This window comes from Electrophorus electricus, chromosome 20 (genome assembly GCF_013358815.1).
Source record: "Electrophorus electricus isolate fEleEle1 chromosome 20, fEleEle1.pri, whole genome shotgun sequence".
In the NCBI taxonomy this organism is placed as follows: Eukaryota; Metazoa; Chordata; class Actinopteri; order Gymnotiformes; family Gymnotidae; genus Electrophorus; species Electrophorus electricus.
Window position 1 is genome coordinate 8,207,410 of NC_049554.1, and position 25,609 is coordinate 8,233,018.

The 25,609-nt window shown below is 37.4% G+C and overlaps 2 protein-coding genes across 3 annotated transcripts; both read right to left on the reverse strand.

Annotated features, from left to right (window-relative positions):
* Positions 1–2,967: 2,967 nt before the first annotated feature.
* mettl1 (methyltransferase like 1) lies at positions 2,968–12,655 on the reverse strand. Of its 2 annotated transcripts, none has more exons than XM_027001924.2 (6): positions 12,479–12,655; positions 12,159–12,304; positions 11,442–11,626; positions 8,801–8,914; positions 5,056–5,157; positions 2,968–3,388 (listed from the first exon to the last, which is right to left on the reverse strand). In XM_027001924.2, the coding sequence occupies exons 1-6, from the start codon at positions 12,556–12,558 to the stop codon at positions 3,272–3,274; spliced, it is 744 nt and encodes a 247-aa protein (XP_026857725.1). In that variant the 5' UTR covers positions 12,559–12,655; the 3' UTR covers positions 2,968–3,271. The 2 variants fall into 2 exon arrangements, with proteins under 2 accessions (XP_026857725.1, XP_026857727.1); XM_027001926.2 differs by lacking the exon at positions 12,159–12,304 and adding an exon at positions 11,993–12,101 and having other exon boundaries at positions 12,479–12,570.
* Positions 12,656–19,411: 6,756 nt separating this feature from the next.
* On the reverse strand, positions 19,412–21,960 carry marchf9 (E3 ubiquitin-protein ligase MARCHF9). The gene is given in 3 exon segments (XM_027001998.2): positions 19,412–19,698; positions 19,701–19,729; positions 21,746–21,960. Coding segments are annotated over 3 exon segments (531 nt in total).
* Positions 21,961–25,609: the final 3,649 nt, after the last annotated feature.

Here is a 25,609-nt window from a genome sequence, read left to right on the forward strand (position 1 = left end):
CTCAGGTAAAGGAAAAGGTGAGGACAAAGGAAGGGTTATGAAAGCAAAATGTCTTATGTCCTGTTTGGAGTTAACATCCCTGTGGCACACATAGATTCTCATGTCCCATTAAAATCCTATACTAAGTTGAACTCTTGGCTGGAGGACTGCAACAAACCAAAGCTGTCCAAAATATATTTCTAGTCAGGACATAGATCCTTTTACAAGCACTGATAACACAGTGGATCATGTTAGTAACAATGAACAGCAAACCTCTAATTTTGCATGGCATAAAGGATAACTCAAATGGAGGAGGAACATATTACAAAAAAAGTTACAATTCAGATGTTAGGACTACCAAATTAGGCAAAGGTATATAGTCATTAGAAAGAATAAAACAGGTTTGGGGGATCCCCAATTTTTAAAATAGTGCTCAAAATAATAATGACAACTTGCTGTCAGCATGATCACGAGAGCTTATGAGATTTTTTTGTTTCAGTTATTGCTGCAGATTACTAGTTAGAAACATCACTCTGTACCTGTACTGTCCATTTAAAAAGGGCAAAATACAGTCAGCAGTCTTGTAATCTTGATCCATTGTAATCTTGATCCTTTTACTGCTACTACTACTACTACTACTACATGGTTAGGGATCTAACTTAGTGGCATGAACAAAGTGGTTAGCAGTAAAGACAGCATTAAACACAGTTGCCTATGAAAAGTGAATATAGTTCTCATAAGACGGATCAGGTGAAGAAAAACTTAGATTCTGGGAACTCTTTCAGGCCAGATGCCATTAGCCTATTCCTCAATGAGGAATATTATAGCATCGGCTCAACCTGAGCATGAGGAAAGGTGCAGTTCCCACACTCTGGAAGACATCCTGCAGTGTGCCAATGCCCAGGAAAGTGTCCCCAATGGCCCTTAATGACCATCATCCCACATAATGAAGAGCATGGAGAGTCTGATTCTAGATTATCTAGTCCATGGTAGATAGTCTAGAATTCTAGACTATCTAGGCCATGGTAGATAGTCTCTGGATACCCTACAGTTTGTCTACTGATACTATGTTGGTGTTGATGAAGCATTTATGTTTCTCCTGCAAATGACAAATTTACACCGGGATAACACTGATAACACTGTGAGGATCAAGTTCCTTTTCCAGTGCTTTTAACAAAATTCAGCCCAGTTTACTTAGGGAGAGGCTAAGAAAGATGCAGGTGGACACCTCACGAGCCCCTCAGTACTTTGCAAAAAGTTACAAAATAATTAAAGTGAAAAAAAAAGAAAAGAAAATACATTGAAGGGATAAAGACAATAAGCCAAATTTAAAGAAATGCTAGTTGACCAATTTCTAGTGATCTTAGAGGCCTACTGGATTTGTATCTTCAAGTAGATCAAAGATTTAAGTCCTATGCAATACCGTTGTTTAGAGTACAATACAGTGGTTTCCCCTGTGTGAATTCCTGAATTTGTGCACATTTTTCACATCATATTTAATCAAATTTTATAGTGAATTGTAGTAGTATATAGAGTCTGGCAGGTAAAATTGACAAAACTTTGGTGCTTCTTTCATGCCTTTGCAATATATCAATTATGCAATCATCAGGAGTGAAAAGGTGTTTGCTCCGGGATAAAAATAATGCAACCAAATTTAAGAGTTAATTAGGATGAGTGATCAGTAACCAACAAGAATGCTTCAGTTAATGACCCTCTCACCCTGTCAAAACAATCGGAGTACCTATTCCTTTAAATGATAATGAGCCACTAGATGGTAAAAGGCTGACTTTGTTACTCATCTGAAGTGACTGCTGAAGTTCAGATATGAATCTATTATTATGAATTCTTTAGTATTTACGGCTCTGGTGTCAAAATGAGCACTGAGCTCAAGTCTATGCTCTTTATTGTAAAATATAATTATCTTTCTTTTCTTTGTTTAGCTGTAGAAAGATTCCTCTCATTCAGTTGTTCATTAGCTCTAGGCACTGACAGAATTAATAGAACTGTGTTTGAGCTAAATAGATTGCATATCATTTGTAAATCTACGAGAAGCTGTCTTTAAGGATTTGGCTTAGTCTTAGCATATAGAGATTGAACAGGAGGGGTCCAAGAATGGATCCTTGTGACTCACCACTAGACAATGATTCTTAGATTCAAAATTACCAATACCAATAAAACAACCTCTACCATTCAAGTATAAATTGAAATAGCTAAGGACCATTCCAGATAGCCCCACCCCTGCTGTCTAAGTGAATGTTATGATCACCAGTGTCAGATGCATCACCATGATCATAAAAGCACCAGCATAGCCATTTTACTGGCATTAGCATCAGAAAAAAATAAATAAATAATAATAATAAAAAAAATAAAATAAAAAAAATTGTAAGTGCAGTCTCTGTGCTATGATATAAAGACATCAAGGTTTCTAGCTATAATTTTAATTTAAGAATTTGCAAAGCTGAATGTAGACAGCTTTCTCAATTCTTACCTATGAATGGAAGATTTGAAATAAGTCTGATACTTTTTTCCCCCCAGAGAGGCTTAATCACATTAGCTTTTAATGACCTGGGAAATATGTCAGAAAGTAGTGATCCAATCACTACTATAAGCTACTAAGAAATTAAATAAATCTCAAAGAATAAAGTTATCACTTGATTGCCTGCTGCCACTTATTGCTCTGAAAAGAACACATTCTGAATAGAACTGGATAAAAATTTAAATCCCGTGCCAGATGGACAACAGCTTGAATAACTTTCCACAACATACAGAAATTTGAATTGTGACCACCAAATGTTTTTAACAGTTAGAGTTTCTTCTAGTGCTTCTCTTGTCTTTGCATTCAGTCTCTGGAGTTAATAAGTTTAAAGAATGGTAGGGAGGAAATGTTAGGGTACTGCTGAAGGGAAAAAATGTTAAGAAATAATACCCTGACATGAAGATGCATTCATTTTTTAACTTAAAAAATTAACAAATGAAAATGAAACTGAATTAAAATGAGTGGATTTATTTTTGGTTAACATCCAAACTTTAAAAAGGGAATCCCTTGAAAGGAATTTTCATTTAATGTTAACCTCATGGCCTAAAACTCATGGAACATAAAAGAATTTAATATTCTTGAAAAGATAACATTCAAAATTGTACAAAATGTAAAACAAGAATGATACTCCAATATGCATCACCACAATCCTTTGTGTAATGACCCTGAATGTCTACATATACTTTGTCCAGAGCCGGACTTTCAAAAAAAGTTTATATTGCAACTGGTTTCTTCCTGTCATTTGGAAAAACAGGTTTAGCTTGGATCCTCGACTCTGCGAAAGACAGCTAGGTAATTTTTGCCCCCATTCCTCTGCACTTTCTTTCCTTCTTCTGTACAGGTTCCAAGGCGACTGACAATGATATCATCTTTCTGCAAGAAAGGTAAAAGTTCATATCAAACTCAATACAATAATTTACTGCATGCTGAATAGATCACAAATATTCAACAACACTGATGTTTGAGTAGCTTACCACTGGTGCCAAAGTCTTAAGCAGGGTGGGTTTTTTGTTCATTTGAATTTTTTTACATTACAAAAATGACATTTTCTAATCTAATCTCTTTCATCCAGCAATTTCTGAAAAACGTAGATTGGAGTGTGTGACCACCTCCCTCTGGATTTCCTGTAAATCGTACAATAGTACTAATTGCCGTGATTGCAACCACACACTTGTCCCACAGGTTTGATCTCTGCTAATCAAACTCTGTATAAAGACTCCCTGGTTGCACCCCTGTTGTAGACTCAATGTTGGAGCAGTCACCTTCCTTCAGATTTGGAAGGTCATCAATGGTCAGTTCTGAGGACATCCTGGACCCTTCCCACATCAGGGATTTTCATACCAATCATTCTGCTCCTAGAGGTGGGGCAAGCCCTGGTGGTGTCCCATTTCAGTTTCAGAATCCACCTTTGAGGAGTGCTGTTCTATCAGTAATGCACCCGCACCACCTCTGGCTGGCCACCAGAGGTCAACCTTGCCAACGTTCTACCTGTAGTCAAGTCAAAGCACCCACACACCTGTGCCACATCTCTGATAATCAGATTCTCTATAAAAATTTTTAAAAAAGTCCCTAGTTTCACTGCCTCATTGCAAAATATTGCTAGTTCTCTTCACTGCATACTGAGCCTTCTTTTTCCTTCCCATCAGTGCCTTTTGCCTCTGCCTGAGGCAGAGTAACAGAGTTACACTGACTAACTTTAACTAATAAAGTCCTGCAAATAGATACTAAAACTGTCTGTGCCTCAATATTCACAAAAAGAAAGACCCTTTGGCCGAGTTGCACACTACATACGCATGGTACATTTCTACCCCTCCTACCACTTCTTGCATATTTTGTGACTTAAAACATGGTCATTTATTGCACAGACAAACATGACATTACTGACCATAATTAAACAAGTAACTAGTTTAGTCTTGGTGTGAAAAAGGTTAGCTACATATGTGCATGCTAGTTAATTCCCCCCCCCCCCCCCCCCAGTCATTCTTTGTTTAAACGTATAACAAAGTAATATATACTGACAATCTAGGTTAAATTATTTTAAAGTTAAAAGGTTATTAAAAATACAGGATTGGGTACTTTTCCCCCCACAATCTGCCTGCAACCCCCCTCCACAAAATTCTAGATAATAAAATAAATTAAAAGCTAATATTTTTCTTAAGTATTTAAAAACAAACAAACATGTAAATTAGATGCTCACACACACCAGTCCAAGTCAAATTACAGCCATAGACCATTTAGTGCATTTATAGCTAGACTCATCTGGCATGAACTTTTTTATTAAGATCTTACTTTGGATTAGGTTACAAAATTATGAGGTGCCAGTAACTGACTGTAAAGGTTATGCAGCCAACTGTGTATGTATATTACAGACCTAAAATTTATTTTTATGCTTAGGAACTTTGAGGTCTCCTGGTTACAATCCATGTCTCAAAATGTCTGAAGCTAGTTAATATGCTCAAAACAGCAAAAGGCTACTGATAAATAATAAGGAAAAAACAAACTGCAATGTACTTGGAGTTTACAGAAAACATGAAACATACCAGCTCATCCTCTGACACCCTGCTGAACAACGGATGCTCTGTAAAATGCTTAACCATCCACAGGTGTACCTCTTCTACATCTGTGTTTGTGTATACCAAACCCTACAGAAAAAAAGCAACAAACAAGAAAATACATAAGATCCAGCTCTGGACCAAAGCTGCTGTTGAAAAATCACCAACAGCAATATAGGCATGTAAAATCTGTATAGCAATTAAAGTTGCACAATATGAAAAAAAAAAAAAATCACCAAATTGCAATTATATTGATGCATAACAACTGCAATACAGTTTGCAGCATAATGTGAACATACTAAATAACACTGAAAAAAAACTGGCTTTCATCATTTGATCAAAATTATTTATGGTTTTTGTATCACTATACTGATAAAAACATCCCTAAAACATTCAGCTGTCAGGAGAGGACACAATAAAAAGGTAGCAATTTGAAGACATGTTTATATATATTGTGAAATTCTCTGTGATTAATTTTTCAAGGGCCATCCTTTTCATTATTTGTTTTCAAAGGCCAACATTATAAGAATGATTAACAAATTATGTTGTGCAGCCCTAATGGAGATGCATGAAATTTGAGAAGTACGCACAGCTGACAGACAGAAATACACAATCAATTACTGATTTTACTATAGACTAGCATAAGGCAAAGGGTCACATCTGACTAAAGAAAATCAATATGGTTGTGTTACCTTTAATACTTTGAACTGCAGCCATTTTTCTACAGAGAAAAGGACTGAAATATCTAGAGAGTAAATAGATCTTATCAACAGTGTCACTAGCATTTTCCCTGGAGCTACTGCAGATTGTATAACTAGAACACAGGATTCTTGGAAGCCAGAAAAGACCTTAGCAGTGTGCCTGCAGTTATAATGACATTTTTATGAAAACCACCAAATAGACGGAAAATAACTCATTCTTTGACCATTTTTAAATCCTCAAAAGTGAACACTCAGAAGAAAGGCACAGTCATGCTCTTGGATTTCAGTGTGAGCAGGGTAAGGGCGGAAGAGATATTTCAAGGAATGTTAATGTAATAGGCAAGCCTGATAAAACATCCAGCAAGAAAATTCCACTGCAGTCATTAAAATAACTAACTAACATTCAAAGTTGCTGTAATCGATTTTGCAGTGCTTGCTAACTTCGGTCTGGCTTTATTAATGGAGTCAATCTCTCCCTTCAATTGCATGCCCTCCTTCCAAAGCCATGGAAGTGAGGTGAAGTATACGGCACTTCTCAGACTTTTCTCTTCTAGAATTCCTGTACTAGCTGTTGTTACATAGTAAACAAGTTTAATTCGTAAAAGTTCATTTATTTGCTGTTGCTTAGGTTTTGTGTGTTTATGGTGGATACACAGTGTGCACTGGAACACTGTATATACACAAACAGCTTTTAAAATTACACAAGAGAAGCATTTCAGCACTTTCAAATCAGATAAATGTTTGACCAGTTTGTCCAACAACAGAGAAAGAGGATTTGATTTCTAGTGTGATTTGTGAAACTTTTAACAGAACCAGTCTAGTATATAGCTTTCTAATTGCCATCAGCTTGGAACAGACCTATAAAGGCTGTTGGATGGTTTCTTGGATTCAAAAACCTGCTACAAAAAATGTCTATAACGCGGCAGGAACAAAAACCCAAGCAGAATGAAGTGGATGCAGAAAAGTAGTGAACAAGATAATGGAGGCAAAATATGCAGTGATCTGCTTCTGTCAGCATCAAGGATTTCAAGAATCAAAAAACTGCAAACTTTAACCTCTAGGTTGCACTGGGCATTGGTATGCTCAGAGTGGGTGGAAGGTTATGCTGGTTAGGAAACCAAGAAACCCTTCCAAAGCACAATCATATATTCTAGCTCTTATTCAAACATGACCAAGTTAGAGAGTGAGACAATACATGTTGTAGCAGCTACAGCAAAGACATTGGATCCTCTTGGCAAAAGATCTTTCAAGAAACATTATCAGAAATGTTGACCAGGAGATACCTTTTTTTCTCCAATTCTGTGTGAAAAATAGACGGCAAATTAGCACAAGGGTTACATAACACTAGGCTGGCCTCCTTACAAATGCCGGTTGTGATTAGTTCAGTTAGAGGTGCACTGATATTGGGACCGATACAGACCTTAGTGAATGAGACCTTGCTCTGGTCAAGTAGAAATAATCCACATCCAAGGCTGTTTCCTATAAGGTCATTATTAACACTAACATGCAATTTCTTTAACTTTATAGAGCAATAACATTAATTAAATATAAATATTTGTAACTGTATTAATTTATTTTGGCCAGAGGCTGCCCTTTTGAGTCTTGGTTCCTCTCAAGGTTTCTTCCTCATAACATAGGGAGTTTGTCCTTGTCACTTCCTTGTCAAAGCTGCTTTGTGAAACAGCTATTGTAAAAAGCACCATATAAATAAATTTGACTTTGACAAATATGTAGACACCAAAAACAATGTTGGTAGCAGACAGACATGGTTCAAAGACCCAAGAAAATAAGAATAACAGGAAAGCTACAAAATAAGTTCTAGCTTTTCAAAAAGCAGTTTTATAAGTTAGCTAAAGGATTATATATCAGTAGTTTAAGTTCCACTGCCATTGAAGAAATGTTAGGTAGTCTGAGCAAAGGTTCCAAAGCAAACTTCATGCAACTGGGCATGGCAACATTGGAAGAAAATGATGGATGATATTTTGACACACTCACTGCAGCTTGTGGTATAGAAGGGACTGTTAAAATGCAATGCCCTCACAAGTGGCAGGGGAGGGGGAGCTCTGAGCCATTTCAAACATCTGTGACGCAATGGCTAACTAATGTTTTGATGTCAGAATATTTTTTCACAGCAGAATAAGCAAACCATGTCCTCACATTAGCAATGGTGTTCATTCAGACAGAGTTGGTAGATTTACAGTATGGAGAGATATTTGACAGGAACAAAAAGAAAAATAGGCAATGCTTCTGAGACATACAAGACAAGTACTAAATCAAATACTAAGTCAAGAAAATATGACAAAGCCCATCTTGCAGAGTGAACGAGGTGGGAGATGAGACCAATGTGTATTTCATGTCTTAAAAAACTGGCAGCTAACTGTATAAGACTCAACAAATTAAGAAGACAGAGACATTAACCCAAAGTAAATGTCAAAAAGCCAATTGAGTTGTTTCAGAGACTGAACTATATCATTCTATCAATGATTTAAATTTTATTTTTCTCTATTTTTGAAAAAGCATGTAGACTGATGAAGTAATCCAATGACAATGTCTCAAAAAATGGGAGCAGGTATAAAGAAGACAAAATAGGGTCAAGGATCAATGAACAAAAATAAGTGGCACATGAGAACATCCATCTCCAACAGGCATTGATAGATGGAAAAAAATTGTTTTCAACATATTTCTCACTCTCCATCTGTGGTTCCAGTGCATTTCAAAATGGCCACCATCAGTCCAGACCAAAGAAAGCCACAATAACCTGTCTGAATGACTGGTGTCTTGTTGCGCTAACCATCTTTTTCACTACAAATATCTTGGATACATTGGTCACAAAAACACTCACCATACTATTTTAATTCTGTTCTGTAGAAAGTTAAAGGGATTTTGGTCTTGTACTAGACACTTTGTAGGTCTGGTTTCTGCAGTGCTTCGTATCACAGTTCAAGCACCATGGAAAACAATAAACCTAATGCCATGCATTAGGGCTCTTTGTAAAGCTCTAATGCTTCAGTATAGATATCGTCACTTCTTACCCATATTCTCAGTATGTAGGCATACTCAGCAAGTAAAGAGGGGCTGATGATCCTCCATTTGTGCTTCGTTTTCTTGAAGTGCGGATCCGGAAAGAGGAAGAACATCTTGCTGAGCTACAGAGACATTAATCAGATGTTAAATAATTGGCATATCTTACTATAGATCACTGTGTGATATTGTATTTCAATCCTTTTATAACATCGCAAGCTCCATTTATACTTAAACAACCTGAAATGAATGTTTTTTTTTACCTTGTTAACTCATCCTTTACTATATTAATCATGATTCAAATCATTATGTGACAAATCATTTAACAAAATTCTTGTTTATCTGAAATCTTTAGTCAAAATGCAGTGACCTCTGAACAGCTTCTGACAATTTGCTGTCATCATATACTGAAGACAGGCAAAAAAACCAAACTTTACGATTCAATCAAATTCCCATTGATAAAACCATGTCCCACCAATATCTTTTCCCTGTTTCACTTAGAAATATTAAGGAAGCAAAATTACAATCTGGTTTCTGATTCATGCTGACTTTAAAGAAAGGTAAGTATAAAGTAATACTATCTAACAATCTATGTAACAATCAATAGTGCCAGGAAAAATCATGCCAGTTTGCATATATACTTGTCTGTGTGGTGTGTTATTTTGAAAATACACTGCATTTTTCAAGTGATAGGGTTTACTCTTACAGGTTTAATTCTCTTTACACATTCAGATGAACACAGCACAAACAAGCTGCTCTTAGCTTTTTGACCATCCTCAACTTCACATTAACTTTCCCATAAGCAATGTAACTGATCGAGAGAGCTAGCATGAGAACATTAAACACTGACTGCATACAAAAAAACAAAACAAAAACAAAACATTTAATCATCTGTATCAGTGTCAGCTAATTTCATACTGACCATTATGTTTGATTTCTTGGCATTTTGCATCTATTGTGTCTTAAATAAAATTATTAGAATATTAATTTGATCAACAAAAAGACTCCTCTTGCTCATCTTATATTACATATTATAACTAGTGACATTTCTGAGGGATTGAGGTTTGTCCTAAAGACATTTATATTCTATTTAAATGTGCTAAACAGAACTGATGTATCTTCAGATGATGCTGTGATGGCATTCAAGTTTATTTCTACCGAATGGGTTCAAGGCAAAACCCACTTGTCATTTTTTTCTACCTGTTTAGAATGCATAAATGTTAAATCATAGATTTTCTTAGTTTTATTAAGGTTGTCTGGACCCATGATGATGTAAAATTGACTGAGATTAAGCAAATTATTGATATGTCCAGATTTCTGTATTTATTCCTATCTTTTAGTGTCATATTGCATTTTGATTCGTACCCTTAACACTACCACAATTTTGTCCTAGGCTAGCTATAAAAATTACCTCTTACAAAAAACTGAGAGAGCCTTTATCAAAAATGACCTGGCTCATCAGTTTGGTACAAGGTCTTTTGATTTACCATTCATATTTAGAACAATGTACACATGGAAGTTTGACCATTAATTTAAATGATTTAAAAAAGAGCCCATCTAGCAATATATTTATCTATGTGAGATGATATATGGTAATATTAGCATGAAAGGATTAAAGTATCTATCTACCTCATGTTGAAATTACAAAACTGCCTATATATAAATATGCTTGTAACAAAGGCTGAAGACAGCCACCCTTCCCGGGACTCAAACCCAGGTCTAACAGGAGGTAGATATGAGTTCTTACCACCAAACCAAAGAGCCAGCTCCCTGACATAGCAGCCAGAGCACTCATTTTACCTTCCCAAGTGATGGTCTCACCTCCGGGAAGTGCCCCTGCACATAACACTGTCCATGTGTCCCTCCACGCACAACTGCTCTTTCCATCAGGGCCATCCTCACACTTGGCTACACCATCCTCTTATAGCAGGGGTGGATTCATCAACCTGGGGCATGCTCTGAATGGCCTCAGTGCCATCCCACTTCTGACACCATGTGTAACGAAGGCTGAAGGTAGCCACCATACCCGAGACCCGAACACTGGGCTGATAGGAGGTAAACATGAGCACTGACCACCAGACCAAAGAGCCAGCTCTCTGGCAAAGCAGACAGAGCACCCATTTAACCTTCCTAAGTGATGGTCTCAGTTACAACTCTCAATGATGTAATGTACACAACAGCAGTCAGGTGGACAGAATGCCAATGATGCATTCAATCGGACTGTTCAATGTCGAATCAATCATTTTTGACTCCATTTAATGTGGTCTAAGTGAAGGTTGGTTAATTGCTGTGTAATTGGATTCATTTTTAGTATACTCTGAATAAAAGTCACCTCTCTGTATTGGGAATAAAAAGGCATATCAAGTTGGTGCATCTAAATTTTTCTGTGTGTGCCTATATTTTTGAGGTCAAGAAGAGATGGTTCAAACTGTATGATCACTACTTGATATTACCAAAGTGCCTGCTTTTTGTCCATGTCTGATGCAATGTGGCAACATGTACACTAATCCAAACTGCAATCTAAATCTGCAAAACATAACCTTAATATTTTCTATCTTTATACACTTTTAGACATGCTTATATATAATCAAAGTTTTAAAAACTGTTTGAAGAACAGATTTTGATCAGCTCAGTAAAGTTTGCATTACCTACCTGACCCTTAGTAAAGAAGTTGGGAAGGTACTTCATAGCATTGCTTCGGAGACAGGCGATGTTCTGGTATTTGCCTGGCTCAGCAGCTCGAAGGGAGCAAATGCGGTCTTGTACATAGTCTGAAACTTTCACCCGAATTTCCAGACCCAGTATTAGCTGATCTGGGAACAATGGCGATAACTCAACTACAAGAGAAAAGAAAGTCATAAACATTGTTTTGTAAATACTATATTTACTATACATCACACATTTTAACAACAATGAGGATCAGTTCAACAAGAACATGGAAATGGAACATGAACTATAGCCTTGTTTTAAGAACCAATATTGTCTCACTCTGCCATAAAATGGAAATAATCTAGATTGATCTTTTTTACTGGAATTTACTGTCTACTAAGGCACACAAATGTAATGACATAAGCAAATATTTATATGTGAATGAAGCCTCAACAGTGGTATCTTGTGGCTTGTTGTGGACCTACAAGTGAAAAGAAACCATTTAGTACTACATGTACAATGAAATTTGTCTAATAAAAATGGGAATTGTCTACCTTCTCCCCAAGCAATTAACAGACGGTGCACTGCTATTCTGGGATCGTAACAGGTGGGGAGTGAAATGGTGTGCAGCATGTTACGTGTCAGAGCGTTCTTATCCAATTTCTGAAACACGAGGAAATGAATGTGACCTGCTTTTACTCAGTGTTTTTTTAGATTTACCAAGAAGTCCACCGTATCCACAGCCGATATCAGCGAACTCTACTTGAGCTGTTCTTTTACCCAACTGGTTTCCCTTCTCTTCTAGAAATGGACTAAAATACTCAGGATACAGCTGAGACCAGTCCATTTCCTTTGGACAAACTGGACTTGAAACGAGACAAAACTTAGATGTAACTTACAAAATACACAAATGATCGTAGCCCATACATTTGCTAGTGCTTGTAGCTAAGATCCGCAAGATAGATAGTTATGTGAACTCTCTATAACTTAGAACTTTAACGTTGGCTATAGTACGAACAGAAAATCATCTTGAGACTTACTACTCAAAAGTGTGGTCCGCCATCGGGTTGGAGTGGGCTCTTTGCCGATAATAACGCTTCTGTGGCATAGAAACACTCATCTTGAAGATGTTACCTCGTTTGTAATATTTCGTTAATCAAGCCAATTATGACACAAATTATCTTATGCGAAAGTAAACCGCATGGACGCTTCACAAAGAAGAGACGCATGTTATTAACATCATCAAAGCGTCGAGACTCTGATTGGCTAAGCGGTGTGCACGTCTGCTTTACCTATGCACAGCTAGTAGTCTCATAGGACTGGTTTTAATATCGAGGTTTTCAGCGATTTATCAAGAATTCAATTTATTTTATTTTTTTAATTTATTTTTTTTTAAAGTTAATGTATCGCGATCAAGTTTTGTTGACGAAGAGCGAGGCGTCAAATTGCTTAGCAAGAGTTACTTTCGAATCAATGAAATTTGCACCCAGCCACATTGCTTGTTATGCTGTGGTCAAAATACAAAATATTTTAAAGCAATTACTTTGCTTTATGCACATTTTAATTTATTCATCTCATAAAATAAAAAAAGAGTGCAGAGACTGCAGTATGATCGAGGATGAACGTTTATTCGTGGGCATCACATACTTACGGCTGTACAAACTCTGCTACTCAAACGACATTTGAATAAATAAAATAAGAGTTTTGGGGATTCTGATCACGTATGATATAACACATCTTCAAATTCAAAGTATCAAGTAACTACTGTACAGAGATGTGTACAGATCATTTTATCTTCCAGTTGCTTAGATGTTTTAATGTGCTGGACTCCTCTACGTGGCGCGACAGTACATCTTAGTGCACAGCTTTTCCAAGAAGCGCACGTAAAAACGGCATGGCAGTCCGGACTAGAGTAATGTGTAGCCCCGTACCGCACGTTTTAGCGTTTTCTCAGCTCAGGCACGAATTCCCATTTTAAACTCAATAACTGATTATTAGCTGACGTGTTTAGTCAGATGTGTTGGCAGGGAACACAATAAAATGTGCAGTGCAGACCGCAATACATACAAAAGGGCCATGTATGCACCTTGCAAGGAAACCTCGAACAACTATTCAGTTAAAACGACTGCTCCTCCACATGGCGAGGACTGCAAACGATCACCATTTAGATGTCAGAAACATCAAACATCACAGCATACTCCCTGCTCCCAAACAAGCTAAACAACTTCTAATTAAGATTTAAATTACAAAAACATCTACTCCCCCTGTAGTTTAGATACAGTTAGCCTGCAACACCCCGACTGCAAACTTGTCACACTTAACCTGTGCTTATTCTCACCTCTTTAGCACTTACATCTTCTTCTCCCACACTCATCACCATCACTGAACATCAGGTCAGCCAAGTAAGGTAGTTGAGCATTAAAACAAATTACTTGAAAAATAGAACGTAAATGGCGCCACACTAAGTTTGTAGTCTTCCAGCATGCATGGAAGGAGAGCCTTCTCAACCATAGAAAAGCACTTATCTCTCGACCCTAATAGAAAATAAACAAAATAATCCTAAATTTCTTTTTAGTACAATTCCACATCTAACTAGGAATAAAACTGACAACAATGCTCATATTACAACATCACACAGTAGTAATGAGTTCATGAATTTCTTTAATGAGAAAATTAAGCACATTAGAGATAACATTAAGAGTATTAACATGACATTGGGCATCTTCTTAGAGATCAGAACAACCAAGCTAAAAATTAACTCTAGAATCCTTTACACCTATCCAAGATCCAAAACTTACATCTCTGATCTCACGCTCAAAATCTACACTTGCTTACTAGATTCACTGCCCACACACTTTCTTAAGGAAATCCTACATGAAGTAACTGAACCTTTACTAAATTTAATAAACTCCTCCTTGAAACTGGGGTATGTTCCTAAATCATTCAAATTAGCAGTAATCAGACCACTTATAAAAACAAACAAACAAAAAAAACAAAACAAAACAAAACAAAACAAAACCCAACTAACCTTGACCCATGTCAGTTGTCAAACTACAGGCCGATTTCAAAACATTTATTTCCAAGTTCCTAGAAAAAGCTGTAGCTCAAAAGCTAAGCTCATATCTGAATCAGAACCAGTTACATGAAATATTTCAGTCAGGCTTTAGGCCTAATTATAGTATGGAAACAACACTAATTAAAGTAGTTTATGACTTCTTGTTGGCATCTGACTAGGGTTATGTCTCTTGGCTTATATTGCTTGATCTGAGTGCAGCATTTGACACTATCGATCACAATATTTTACTAGATACACTCAAAAATGTTGTTGGAATTAGGGGAATAGCCCTTTCCAGGTTTAAACCTTATCTAGGTGGTCACTACTAATTTGTTAACATAAATGAGACTTCTTTATATATGCTACATCTAGGTGACATTATACGTAAACACTGTGATAGTTTCCAGTGCTGTGCTGATGATACTCAACTATATGTCTCAGCCAAACCAGAGGACATATAACGGCTTAGTATTATTGATGAATGCATAAAGGACATCAGACACTGGATGTTGAGGAACTTTCTCTCACTTAATCCTGACAAAACAGAGGTGCTTCTATTAGGCCCAGAGACAGCTAGGTCCTCACTCTCTAATTAATGAACCGCAGTGGTCTCCCAATCAGATATTCTCTAATAGTTAAAGATCTTGTAGTTATTATGTATCCCGGTCTCTCGTCCGAAGCTCATGTAAATAATATTTCTAGAATTGCCTTTCTTAGGAAACATTTCAAAGTTTAGGAACGTGCTCTGCTCACCTGATGCAGAAAAGCTAAACCATGCATTTATTACCTCAAGATTGGACTGTAGTGCCTTACTATTTGGCTGTACATTAAGTGTAACAGCTCTGGCCCGCGTGCCGCCAGGCAGGACGCAAAGAATTCCTCGTTGGTGCAAGACATTTATTAACGTTAAACACGGACAACACAAGTGGCACTCACATACAACTACATGGGTGAACATTATTAAATATTTAACACTAGCGACATACACTTAAATACAAAACGGTGAATAAATACAAAAATTAAATACAAATTAAATACGGTGAATTAAATACAAAAATACAAACACAGACGTTATGTGCTACAGCTACTGTTTACATTTACAATTCACAATGAGACATAGGTAGCAACAATAACTGACAAAGGGAGCACACACGGACAGGGGTTTAAATAAACACACAAGATATTAACATTAAACCCTATACACTTGTGCGCAGTCCCGGGGGTGTGGTTACCAAAAACAAAAACACAGTACATTTGTGAATCCCCCTGCACATGGCGGGCTGTACCACATGACTTATATGGGGGGAGGAGCAGTCTGTGACATTAAGTGCCTAACCAAGCTCCAGCTAGTTCAAAATGCAGCAGCCAGAGTTTTTACTAGAACTAGAAAATTTGATCAAATCACTTCTATCTTAGCTACTATAAACTGGCTCCCAGTAAAATTTCATATTGATTATAAAATACTTCTAATAACCTACAAAGCACTGAATGGTCTTGCCCCCCAGTACCTTAGAGTATTCTTAATGCATTATGATCCACCACGTCGGCTTAGATCAAAAGGTGCAGGCTCTTTACCAGTACCAAGAATTTTTAAAAATCTACTTCAAGCGGCAAAGCCTTTTTCTGTAAAGCTCCCACACTATGGAATAAACGTCCTGTAAATGTTTGATAATCAGACACAGTCTAAATATTTAAGGCTAGTCTAAACACCTATCTGTACAGTCAGGCATTTTATTAACTCCATGGGCATTGAGAGTTATGGTAAACTGGGATATTATGATGCTGTCACTTCACCTCTCTTTTGTCACTCAGGTTTGTTGACTGAGAGCGGCAGAGTGATGATGTTCCAGGGTGCCCTCATGCCTGTGTTTCCTTCTGGCTCTTTCCTTTAGCTGCGCTGCCATAGCTAGATCTACTAGAGTCCATCATTGCACATTATAGTTCCCTAATATACACACCCTCATACCTGGACATGCCTAATAATCTAGTTTCTCTTTCTGTCAAGGTACACCTACCCCTGATGTCATTATGTTACTGAGCCTCAACCTGTCTCAGCTGCCATGGATACTCCTATCACTCCTGGGTGTCCCCTGCTGTAGCTCACCACACCTGTACCCCAGCCAGCTACTTCTCCGTTGCCCTTGATAAACATTCACGTGCAGGATGTCATGATGTTACTGAGCCTCTACCTGTCTCAGCTACCATGGCTACTCCCACCATCCCCTGATGTCCCCTTCTGTAGTCCACCACACCTCCACCCTAGCCAACTACTTTTGAGTTTTTCCTTGCCACTTTTGCCCTTGGTTTGTTCACTGGGGGCTTGGAATTAGACATTTGCAAAGTTGCTTTGTGATAACATCTGTTGTAAAAGCGCTATGTAAATATTTAATTTTGATTGATTTTTTAAAATTAAAGTCAAATTTATTTATATAGCGCTTTTTACAACAGACGTTGTCACAAAGCAACTTTACAGATCATCAGGTCCAAGCCCCAGTGAGCAAATCAAAGGTAAGGAAAAATGGTAATTGTAAGGAAAAACTCCATAATAGCATGGGGTAGAAACCTTGAAAGGAACCAACACTTAAAGAGGCAGCCATCTACTTAAGTTTCACACCAGACAGCACCACATGAACAAAATAAGCAAAATGGAATAAAGTAAGTATTAGAAACATAACAGAAAGCAGGCCCTATTGTAAAAATAGTGCATGTCATGGGAAAATGATCCAGATGCTCATATGAATAAATGAATTTCCTATTCTGGATTCAATGTAAGTGAACCTCATCTGTTGCAGGAACAACTCAGAAACAGCAACTTGATATTCACCCTTGCAAATTACAGTCCACTATCAAAATGTCTACACTAAATCCTGCAACACCTGAATGGCCCTCACTCCTATGCAACTGGATACAGAACTGGAAAACTTCCCGTTTAATTGGAAACATTATGTAAGTGTGGTTGACCAACATTCAGACCCACTCTGCCTCAACACCAGTGATGTGTAAACCCTTTTGCTCTACTCTTTTTACACCAGTGACCATACTTCTAACAGTGACACTGTTAAACTTATTTGCAGATAACTTTGGTTGGACTAATTTCTAACAACGATAAAGGAATTAAGGCATCTGGCATCATGGTTTGGAGCTAAGAACCTGCAGTTGAACTCTCCAAAAACTGTTGATATGACTACTCCTTTTAGAAGGAAGTCAAACGTGGTGTGACTGGGAATTCATAGCTTCACATTCGGTATAGCAGTCTTACAAATTTCTGAGCAACACCAATCAGTAAGATCTGTAATGGGACCAACATGGTACAGCAATTTTTTCCCCTGCAGCACCTCAAGAAATATTAGCTGCCTCAAACCCTATTGGTCCAGTTCTATGTTGCTATAATTTAATTCACCATCACTTCCTCCAACTCTGTCTCATTCAGCTCTGCATCTTCACACATCAAGTCCAAGCTGTAGGCAGTTGTGCAATGTGCAGAGAAAATCATTGGCTGCTGGCTCTCAAATCTTCAATACCTTACTCATCTAGTATGAGGAAGAAAGCAAGGAAAATCATGGCTCTCTCTCCCAGTGACCCCCATCTCTGTAAGGGTTGATGCCAGGCCAAGGCCCCCTATGGCCACCAGAGGGAGGCCTCGAGTCAGGCACACCACTAATCAGGCTTAACACCCAACAGCTAGGCTAGACCTTATATAAGCCCAGTGAGCCAGTTATTCAGTGCTGGGTCTTTGTCAAAGTTCTGAGACAAGCTTCTAGCTGGTAACTTCAGGTATTGAGCCCTTGTGTTACACCTCATTTCTTATCAGCGAAGATGTTTGTTGTCCCCTCCCCTCTCCAGTTTTCCCTCTTGAGTCGGTCTCTCTCCTGAGGCTTAGCCATTCAGGTTCCTCCCTGTTTTCTGGTTTTGTTTGGGAAGTTTTAGTTTGGTTTTCCCTGGTGCATCGTGGTTGCCATTTCTTCCCGTGGCCTCCTTTGTTCTCTATTTTTCCACACTTGGCGTGGTGTTTAGTTTTTCCTTTTGTTTTACCTGATCCAAGATCTAACTGTTCTGCACACAAGCCCACCATTGTTAGAGTGTGGTTGCTCACCCAGTAGGCTGTTGGTGTCATCACCTAGCTGACCTGGGTTTGAGCCCACCTTACAATCTCAGTAGAGACCAGGAAGGAAAGCCCTAAAGACTTGGACCAACTGCACATCCCACAGGGTATAATCTTCCTAAATTCTTATATCCCACTGCTTTGACTAGTGGCTTTGAGTACACTTTACAGCACATGTTGTATTTATTTATTTTTATTACAATTTCTTTTTTGATTAAAAAAACATTGTGCTGTACATAACTGTATTTACTGTGTGTGCCATGCACAATCTTTCTGTCTTATAATAATCCCATTTGTAAAATTGTATTTGCCATCTAAGAAATACATCAAAACTCAAGTTGTCTTTCTTTATTTGGTGCTGTGAAGTTGGTAATAGTTGGTGCTGATCTGTAGGATGTCCTATTAACAAAGCAGTATACAGTGGATGGTTGCACCTTTAGTTTATTGGGTCTCCAGTTGTGGAATTTGGTAAGCTTTTAAGGATTTATTTTTGTAGACTTTATTTGCTAATTTTATCACATTTTCTTATTTATTAGATTTTTTCACACATTTAGATGAAACCGTTTAGATAAAATTACTGTTAGTTAAAATTATATAAAATTTCTGTTTATATAGTCTCTTTTTAATCAACAGGTCTTAAAGCATCCCGCTTAAAAATAGTTGTACCCACTCTCTATATTGTATGCTTTTCACACCTATGCTACAAAATTTGTAAATTTGTCAGATTTCATAAACAGAGCAAGATTAAGATGCCAATCAAGAGTTTTGTGGAGGGAAAAGGTCCAAGGTTCCATTTTTAAGAAACAAACTTCCATCTCAAACAGTAGTAATGTTCATCATGACATTATGGTTTGTAGCTGTTCCAAGGCGGTGCTCACTAGGCCGTAGAATATGCAATAGAGTGTATCTACAGTGCTGGTTGAGTAAAGTTCTAATGGGCTGCTCAGTGTGACCTGCACGGACGTTTAGGCCTGAAGTGTGTGGCAAACTCCTTAACCCTTGATCCCCTTCTTTACTGCTGGAGGTGGTTGAAGCCCCTAAGTCTTTAGACTTGTCATAATTCAATACTTTCCACTGCTGGTTCACTGCTTGCTAGTACTTCAATACACAGATGAATCCTCATGGATTATAAGGCTTGTGAACAAAAACGGGTTGAAGGCATGATCAAGAAAGAGGAGAATACCAGAGAAGGGTAGTGAAGGAAATAAAACATGAGAAAACAAATCAAGGACAAAGAGAGAAGAAGAAAAACAAAGACTGCAATTATCATTATAACCAGAAAACAATCATCAAAAAACTATTTTTTTCCACACATTTTTCATGATGTGAATAAAAAAACAGGTATTGCTTTTAAAAGTATTCATATTACAAAACAGTAATTTCAGGAATCTTAAAAAACACAACCTATGCTCTTGGTGAAATAGCCCTGGAATATTTATGAATATTTCAACCAATACTTTAATTGTATATATTAACTAATTAATGATTTAAATTAAAAAATTAAATTAATTAAAATTAAAAAAATTAAAATACAAGAGAGTTGTATAATGGTTTATATTTATAGTTACATAAGTACAAATGATATCAGCAGATGAAGATTACTATGGAAGATAAAAAGGTTTCTGACTAAACAGAGTTGCACACCTGAATAGTTGTGCTGCATACATGTGATTTCAAGCATTGCATAGCAAGTGTTTCTATTCAATGGAAATGTACAGTATCTGCAATAATATTTTAAAATTAAATAGTATTTGTCACGATACGTCCCCTCCCACTCTGTGTGTGTGTGTGTGTGTGTGTGTGTGTGTGTGTGTGTGTGTGTGTTTGCATGGTCAGGCCCTCACCTGATCCTTGTTCTGTGTCATTTGCATGTATATAAGTCTCTTGTGATCGGACTCTGTGGAGTACTACAGACCTGAGCTGGACCACTGGGACTGGTACAGTGAGGACCAGTACCCAGAGTTGGACTCAGCAGGGTTTTACGATCCCTAAAATGGACTATCAGAAAGGCTATGCAGCTCGTGGAGAGGGTAGGAAGTATAGTGATATTAGTTTTTGGTCTGACTCGGAATTTGACCATGTGGGGGATCCATTGATGGAGGCGGAGGAGGTCCTCCATAAGGATCCTCCCTCTGTTATGGACACCGCATTAGCAGACTCCAAGGCCTAGCCGACAACTGGGGAACAGGCTGGGGTTCCTGCTGGCTTCCCTGGACTTTTTCAGTTTCCATTGTGTAATTTTGTGCATTTACCTGTTCCTGTCACAGTACCTGTCCCTGTCACCCTTAGTGTACCGATCACTTTGTTCCCCCTTTGTGTCTATGCCCATTCCCGTTTGTGTGCCCGTCCCTGTGTCTGTCATTGTCCTTGTCTCGGTCTTCCTTCCCTCTGACCTGCTCGCACTAGCATTGGGTCGTATCGGGTCGCTCTGTCCTCCTGCCTCGCCATTTGGCATCGGTTTCGGGGATGTAGCCTGATAGGCTGGCACGCCAGGAGTCGTGCTGTTGGGGAGGGGCTCTGTCACGATATGGCCCCTCCCCCTTGAAGTCTGTCTGTGTGTGTGTGTGTGTGTGTGTGTGTGTGTGTATGTGTGTGTGTGGTCACACCCTCTTGTGTTTCTCATCTGATCCTTGTGCTGTTGGGGAGGGGCTCTGTCACGATATGGCCCCTCCCCCTTGAAGTCTGTGTGTGTGTGTGTGTGTGTGTGTGTGTGTGTGTGTGTGTGTGTGTGTGTGTGTGTGTGTGTGGTCACACCCTCTCGTGTTTCTCATCTGATCCTTGTTCTGTGTCATTATTGTCCCCGTATATAAGTCTCTTGTCTAATTGTGGATGTTGTCGATGTTTAACCCCTGATAGCCTGTGAGCTACGACTTCTTTGTCGTGTGCGCTAATAAACATAGGTCTCTATTTTATTCTACTCATCCCCACTTCCTGCTCTGCCTCCTCATCGTTACACTATTGTAATGGCAACATTTGTTTTCAAATCGAAATTTATTTATATAACGCTTTTTACAACAGATGTTTTCCACTTTCATTAAATCAGAAAACACAAACCATCTGGTATTTTGATATTCTATTAATTAAAATTTCTTTTAAACATTTGCTTACTTGCGGACTATTTACAAATGTAATTTTACCCAGGAGGATGACTTACCTATGCAAACAATGTCCATGAAGTCATACATGCCATAGCATATTTGGAAAAGCAGATCCTGCCGTTGCCATTTGGCTGAGGGGCTGAGGGAGGACCACACCAGCCAGGAAATACTGGCAATGAGGAAAAGGGAACCCAGGATAATGGCTGTAATCTGGATCTTCTCAATCAGTCAGAGAGATTGTCTGTCACTGAAAATATGGTAAGGCATAGGTTAAACTTGACTCAAGCTGCAGTGTATATTCTTTCACTGCCATATAAAAGCTACTTGAGAACACCCTTTGTTTTATGCTGGAAATATGGTGAGTGACCAGAAAAATACAAACACATTTTAAGTTTTAATGCTTTCTTGATCTGTAAAAGTTCAAAATTGCAAAGAATATACTTAAGTCATGATCTAATGGCCTTTGTTGTTGGTTTTAGTATTAATAAGACTGTAAAGTTGTTGGGCTTTTCAAATGCAGCAACCACAAAACAGTTACAATGAATGAACCAGGACAGTATTTAAAGGAGGTATTGTAGAAATCAGGTTTAACAAACTTTAAACTCTGAGTTCAACTAACTTGACCCAACATACCCAGAGTTATCAGTTTTAGAACAGCCAGTTAAAATTTCAGTGACTGGAATGAATCAACTCAACATCACTGAGGAATGTTCATGGTTAACTTTGTAAGCCATCATCAACTGAGTGATGTTAATGGGATTCAGCATGAATGTGAATGATAAAAACTGTAGATCTTCTTATTGTAACCTAACTTGAAATTAACATTACTATTTATTTAAATTATTAATATAAATATAAAAGTAACAAAGTGAAGTTAGCAAACGAACTACAGATGACGTTCCAAAAGATATGACTGAGTCAATAGATAAGTTCATAAAACTGCAGATATAACCTAAATCTTATTTAGCCATTAAACATGTATCAGCTATTTAATTGGTTTCAGCCCTTTTCATTTGGGTTAATTGTGATAACTTTCTATTTTAATATAACATATGTAATCCAAGGGTAATTAAACAGCATTGACAGCACAGAAAATGTATATTTTGTTAAGCATAATTTTAAATGTTATGATAGTTAGTCTTATAGTTAATCGTCATTCTGTAAATTACAGTAAGAAGGTTAATGTCCAATGGTTTTGCATATGATGATTTGGGGTAGCTTACATAGCATAAAGTCTACATGTCCAGTTTTACAGTACATGAAAGGCGGTGTATATGAAGAATGTCATTGTGTAAGAAAATTGTGTTTCAACTTTGTTTTATATTAACACATAAAGTCATATATTATTTTTACACACCTTTTGCAAATTGGTAAGTAAATTTAATATTTGAAAACTGCCTTTTTTCACTTTTTCAGTAAAGTCTTTCCTGCCTTTTGCAAACATACATGCAGAGGGATGGTTTTGACCATTTAGTGAAAAGTAATTTTATGGCAGCGGTGTCTCTTAAGGACCTCTCAGCCATGGTTGTGTTTCTTCCTCTGCGTCACTGTGTGGTATGGCAGGGTGTCTTTAGTACCAAACAAGGCACATTAAAGTCTCATGCCTTCTCATGGGTGACCACTCAAAGTCCCCTTAGGCACTCAACCTGGCTTAGACTACATTTTTTTAAATCTCAATCCTGGCTCTAAGACCTGCAATGCTGAGACTGTAGCAGGGTCAGGATGTGGTGTCTCCAAGAAGGAAACCATTTGTCTTAATCATATGAGAGGGAACATTTTATTATAAGACAATGACATTCAGTGACATGACTTGTGCTAATTTGTTGTGGTCTACAATGTATCATCACATTGCCTACTATTATTAGGTTATTCATAACTTTTATTAATTATTTTAATAGTGGAGAAAAGTAAGTATATTGTGAAATAAACCTGAACTGAAAGAAAATGTTGGACATGAAAAAATAATCTATTCTCATATATTTACTACTGAATGAGCAGTTATAAAAATGTGGGTCTATGCAGGCTATATGAAATGTAAGATTCAAAGAGTTAAGATGGCCAACTACTTATATATTTTAAACAATCTAGTAAAAATACTTATAATTTTATGGATATCCTGAGGACTTTCACAGATTTACATCCAGGGAAATTTTTGAGCTAAGTAAGCTAAGGTAATTATGTTCATCGTCTTCTGTTAAAAGCTTAACGTGAAAGCATATTAAAATAAACACAATATTATGCATAGCTACAATTTGTAGTTACACATAGGGCAAATCCACAAGTTTAACATGAAATTTGATGGTGAAGAATGTCCAAATTTAGCCAAATTTGGCTAAAAATTGTAAGTTAGTGAAAATAGACATCAAAAATTTTAAACATAGTCCAGTTACTCTTTGCACTCTATAGTATGTTGCAAAATCAATGTAATAATCTAGGAACAGAATATTTGAGCTCTAGATTAGCTGTTAGCTGGTGTGCTAATGATTAACTATGGCTTGTGTCCCATAAATCTGCTAGATAGTAGGTTAACTTAACAGTGTATGTTGCCTAACAACTAACCTATGCTTATTCCTCAACTCCTTATTCTGAAACCTCTCAGTTTCCACAAATTCTGAGTTAACAGATATTCCAGAAATCAGGTTTAGAAGCTAGGGTTTGCATCCCAGATTTGTTAACTTGGAATGAACTTGAAATGTGATGATTCTATTACTCTATTTTGAGTTTATGTAGAATAGATACTATGGTAACTTTTAGCTAACCCACTCAGTGTTTGTTAGGAAAGACTATATTCTATCTGATAACTATCTTCACTACTAATGCATTCTGTTAGCATTATTTAGTCTCACATTGCAAATACACACAAGTAATTAAACAAGAATTCCACATCACTGTAATCATTTTAACATTTATGTGATGGTATCAGACAATTGAACATCATGAATCATATTATAAATCTTTTATTGTACCCCAAATAGATTTGCATTCCTATGGCTCGATCATCAGTAAATTGAAAAGTGTATAGGAATCTTTCCATAGCATTGACATGCAATCAGTGACGAAGTATTGTCTTCCAATTCAAGCTTCATTACGCAAAATGCTACATCTATTTGGATAGAAACTAAAAAAATGCTGACATTGAACAGCATCACAAATACAGAGACAGATTTTCCAAACAGACTACTTTGGTGTACAAGTACAAATTGGTGGTGGGTGGCAGTTAAAACATAGATGTTTTTGTAAATATCTTCATTATTACACAGATGATGTAACATGATGATTCTGTAGAATGCCTCTCCCTCTATGCACATGCCTTTTTTTTTCTTTTGCCTATATTGCTTTTATTCTCAGTAATCCTTGCTGTTTTAAAATGTAATCTTTAAAGTGTTTATTTATTTTCACTATACTATCCTATTGTATCTCTCCCAGACACCTTTCAGTTGTTGGCAGTAATATCTGCATTCTTATGTATTTGTGAATGTGCATTTGAAGATAGATAGCCATGGTGCTGTTTGAGATATGGAAGAAAGGAAGGATTGTGATATGAATGGAATAAGGGGGAGATGGGTGTTAGTAAGGTGACTCACACAATTCACTCACTGTTGCCAACGTGGCAATGCTCCGTGTTCATGTCTTTTACAGCCTGTACACAGTCGCTCTCTCGCTCTCTCTTTCTCACACACACACACACACACACACACACACACACACACACACACACACACACACACACACACACACACACACACACACACACACACACACACACACGAACGACCATTTCAATGCACCACATTTCAAAGAAACATGCCAATCTGTCTTTTTTTCATAGATGTTTTTCCGAGAACAATGAGAGGAAGGGCATATTATTTTTGGCTACAACTGGCAAAGGGAGACATTAGTACAAAATTAGTAAAAC

What these genes read in the sequence shown, in the direction of transcription:
- mettl1 (XM_027001924.2), bottom strand. Translation starts at nt 12,558, where the DNA reads ATGAGTGTTTCTATGCCACAGAAGCGTTATTATCGGCAAAGAGCCCAC. An exon ending in CCTACATACTGAGAATATGG is followed by an intron (nt 5,158 to 8,800) that starts GTAAGAAGTGAC and finishes TTTTTTCTGTAG; the next exon opens with GGTTTGGTATACACAAACAC. An exon ending in GGGTGTCAGAGGATGAGCTG is followed by an intron (nt 3,389 to 5,055) that starts GTATGTTTCATG and finishes CCTTTCTTGCAG; the next exon opens with AAAGATGATATCATTGTCAG.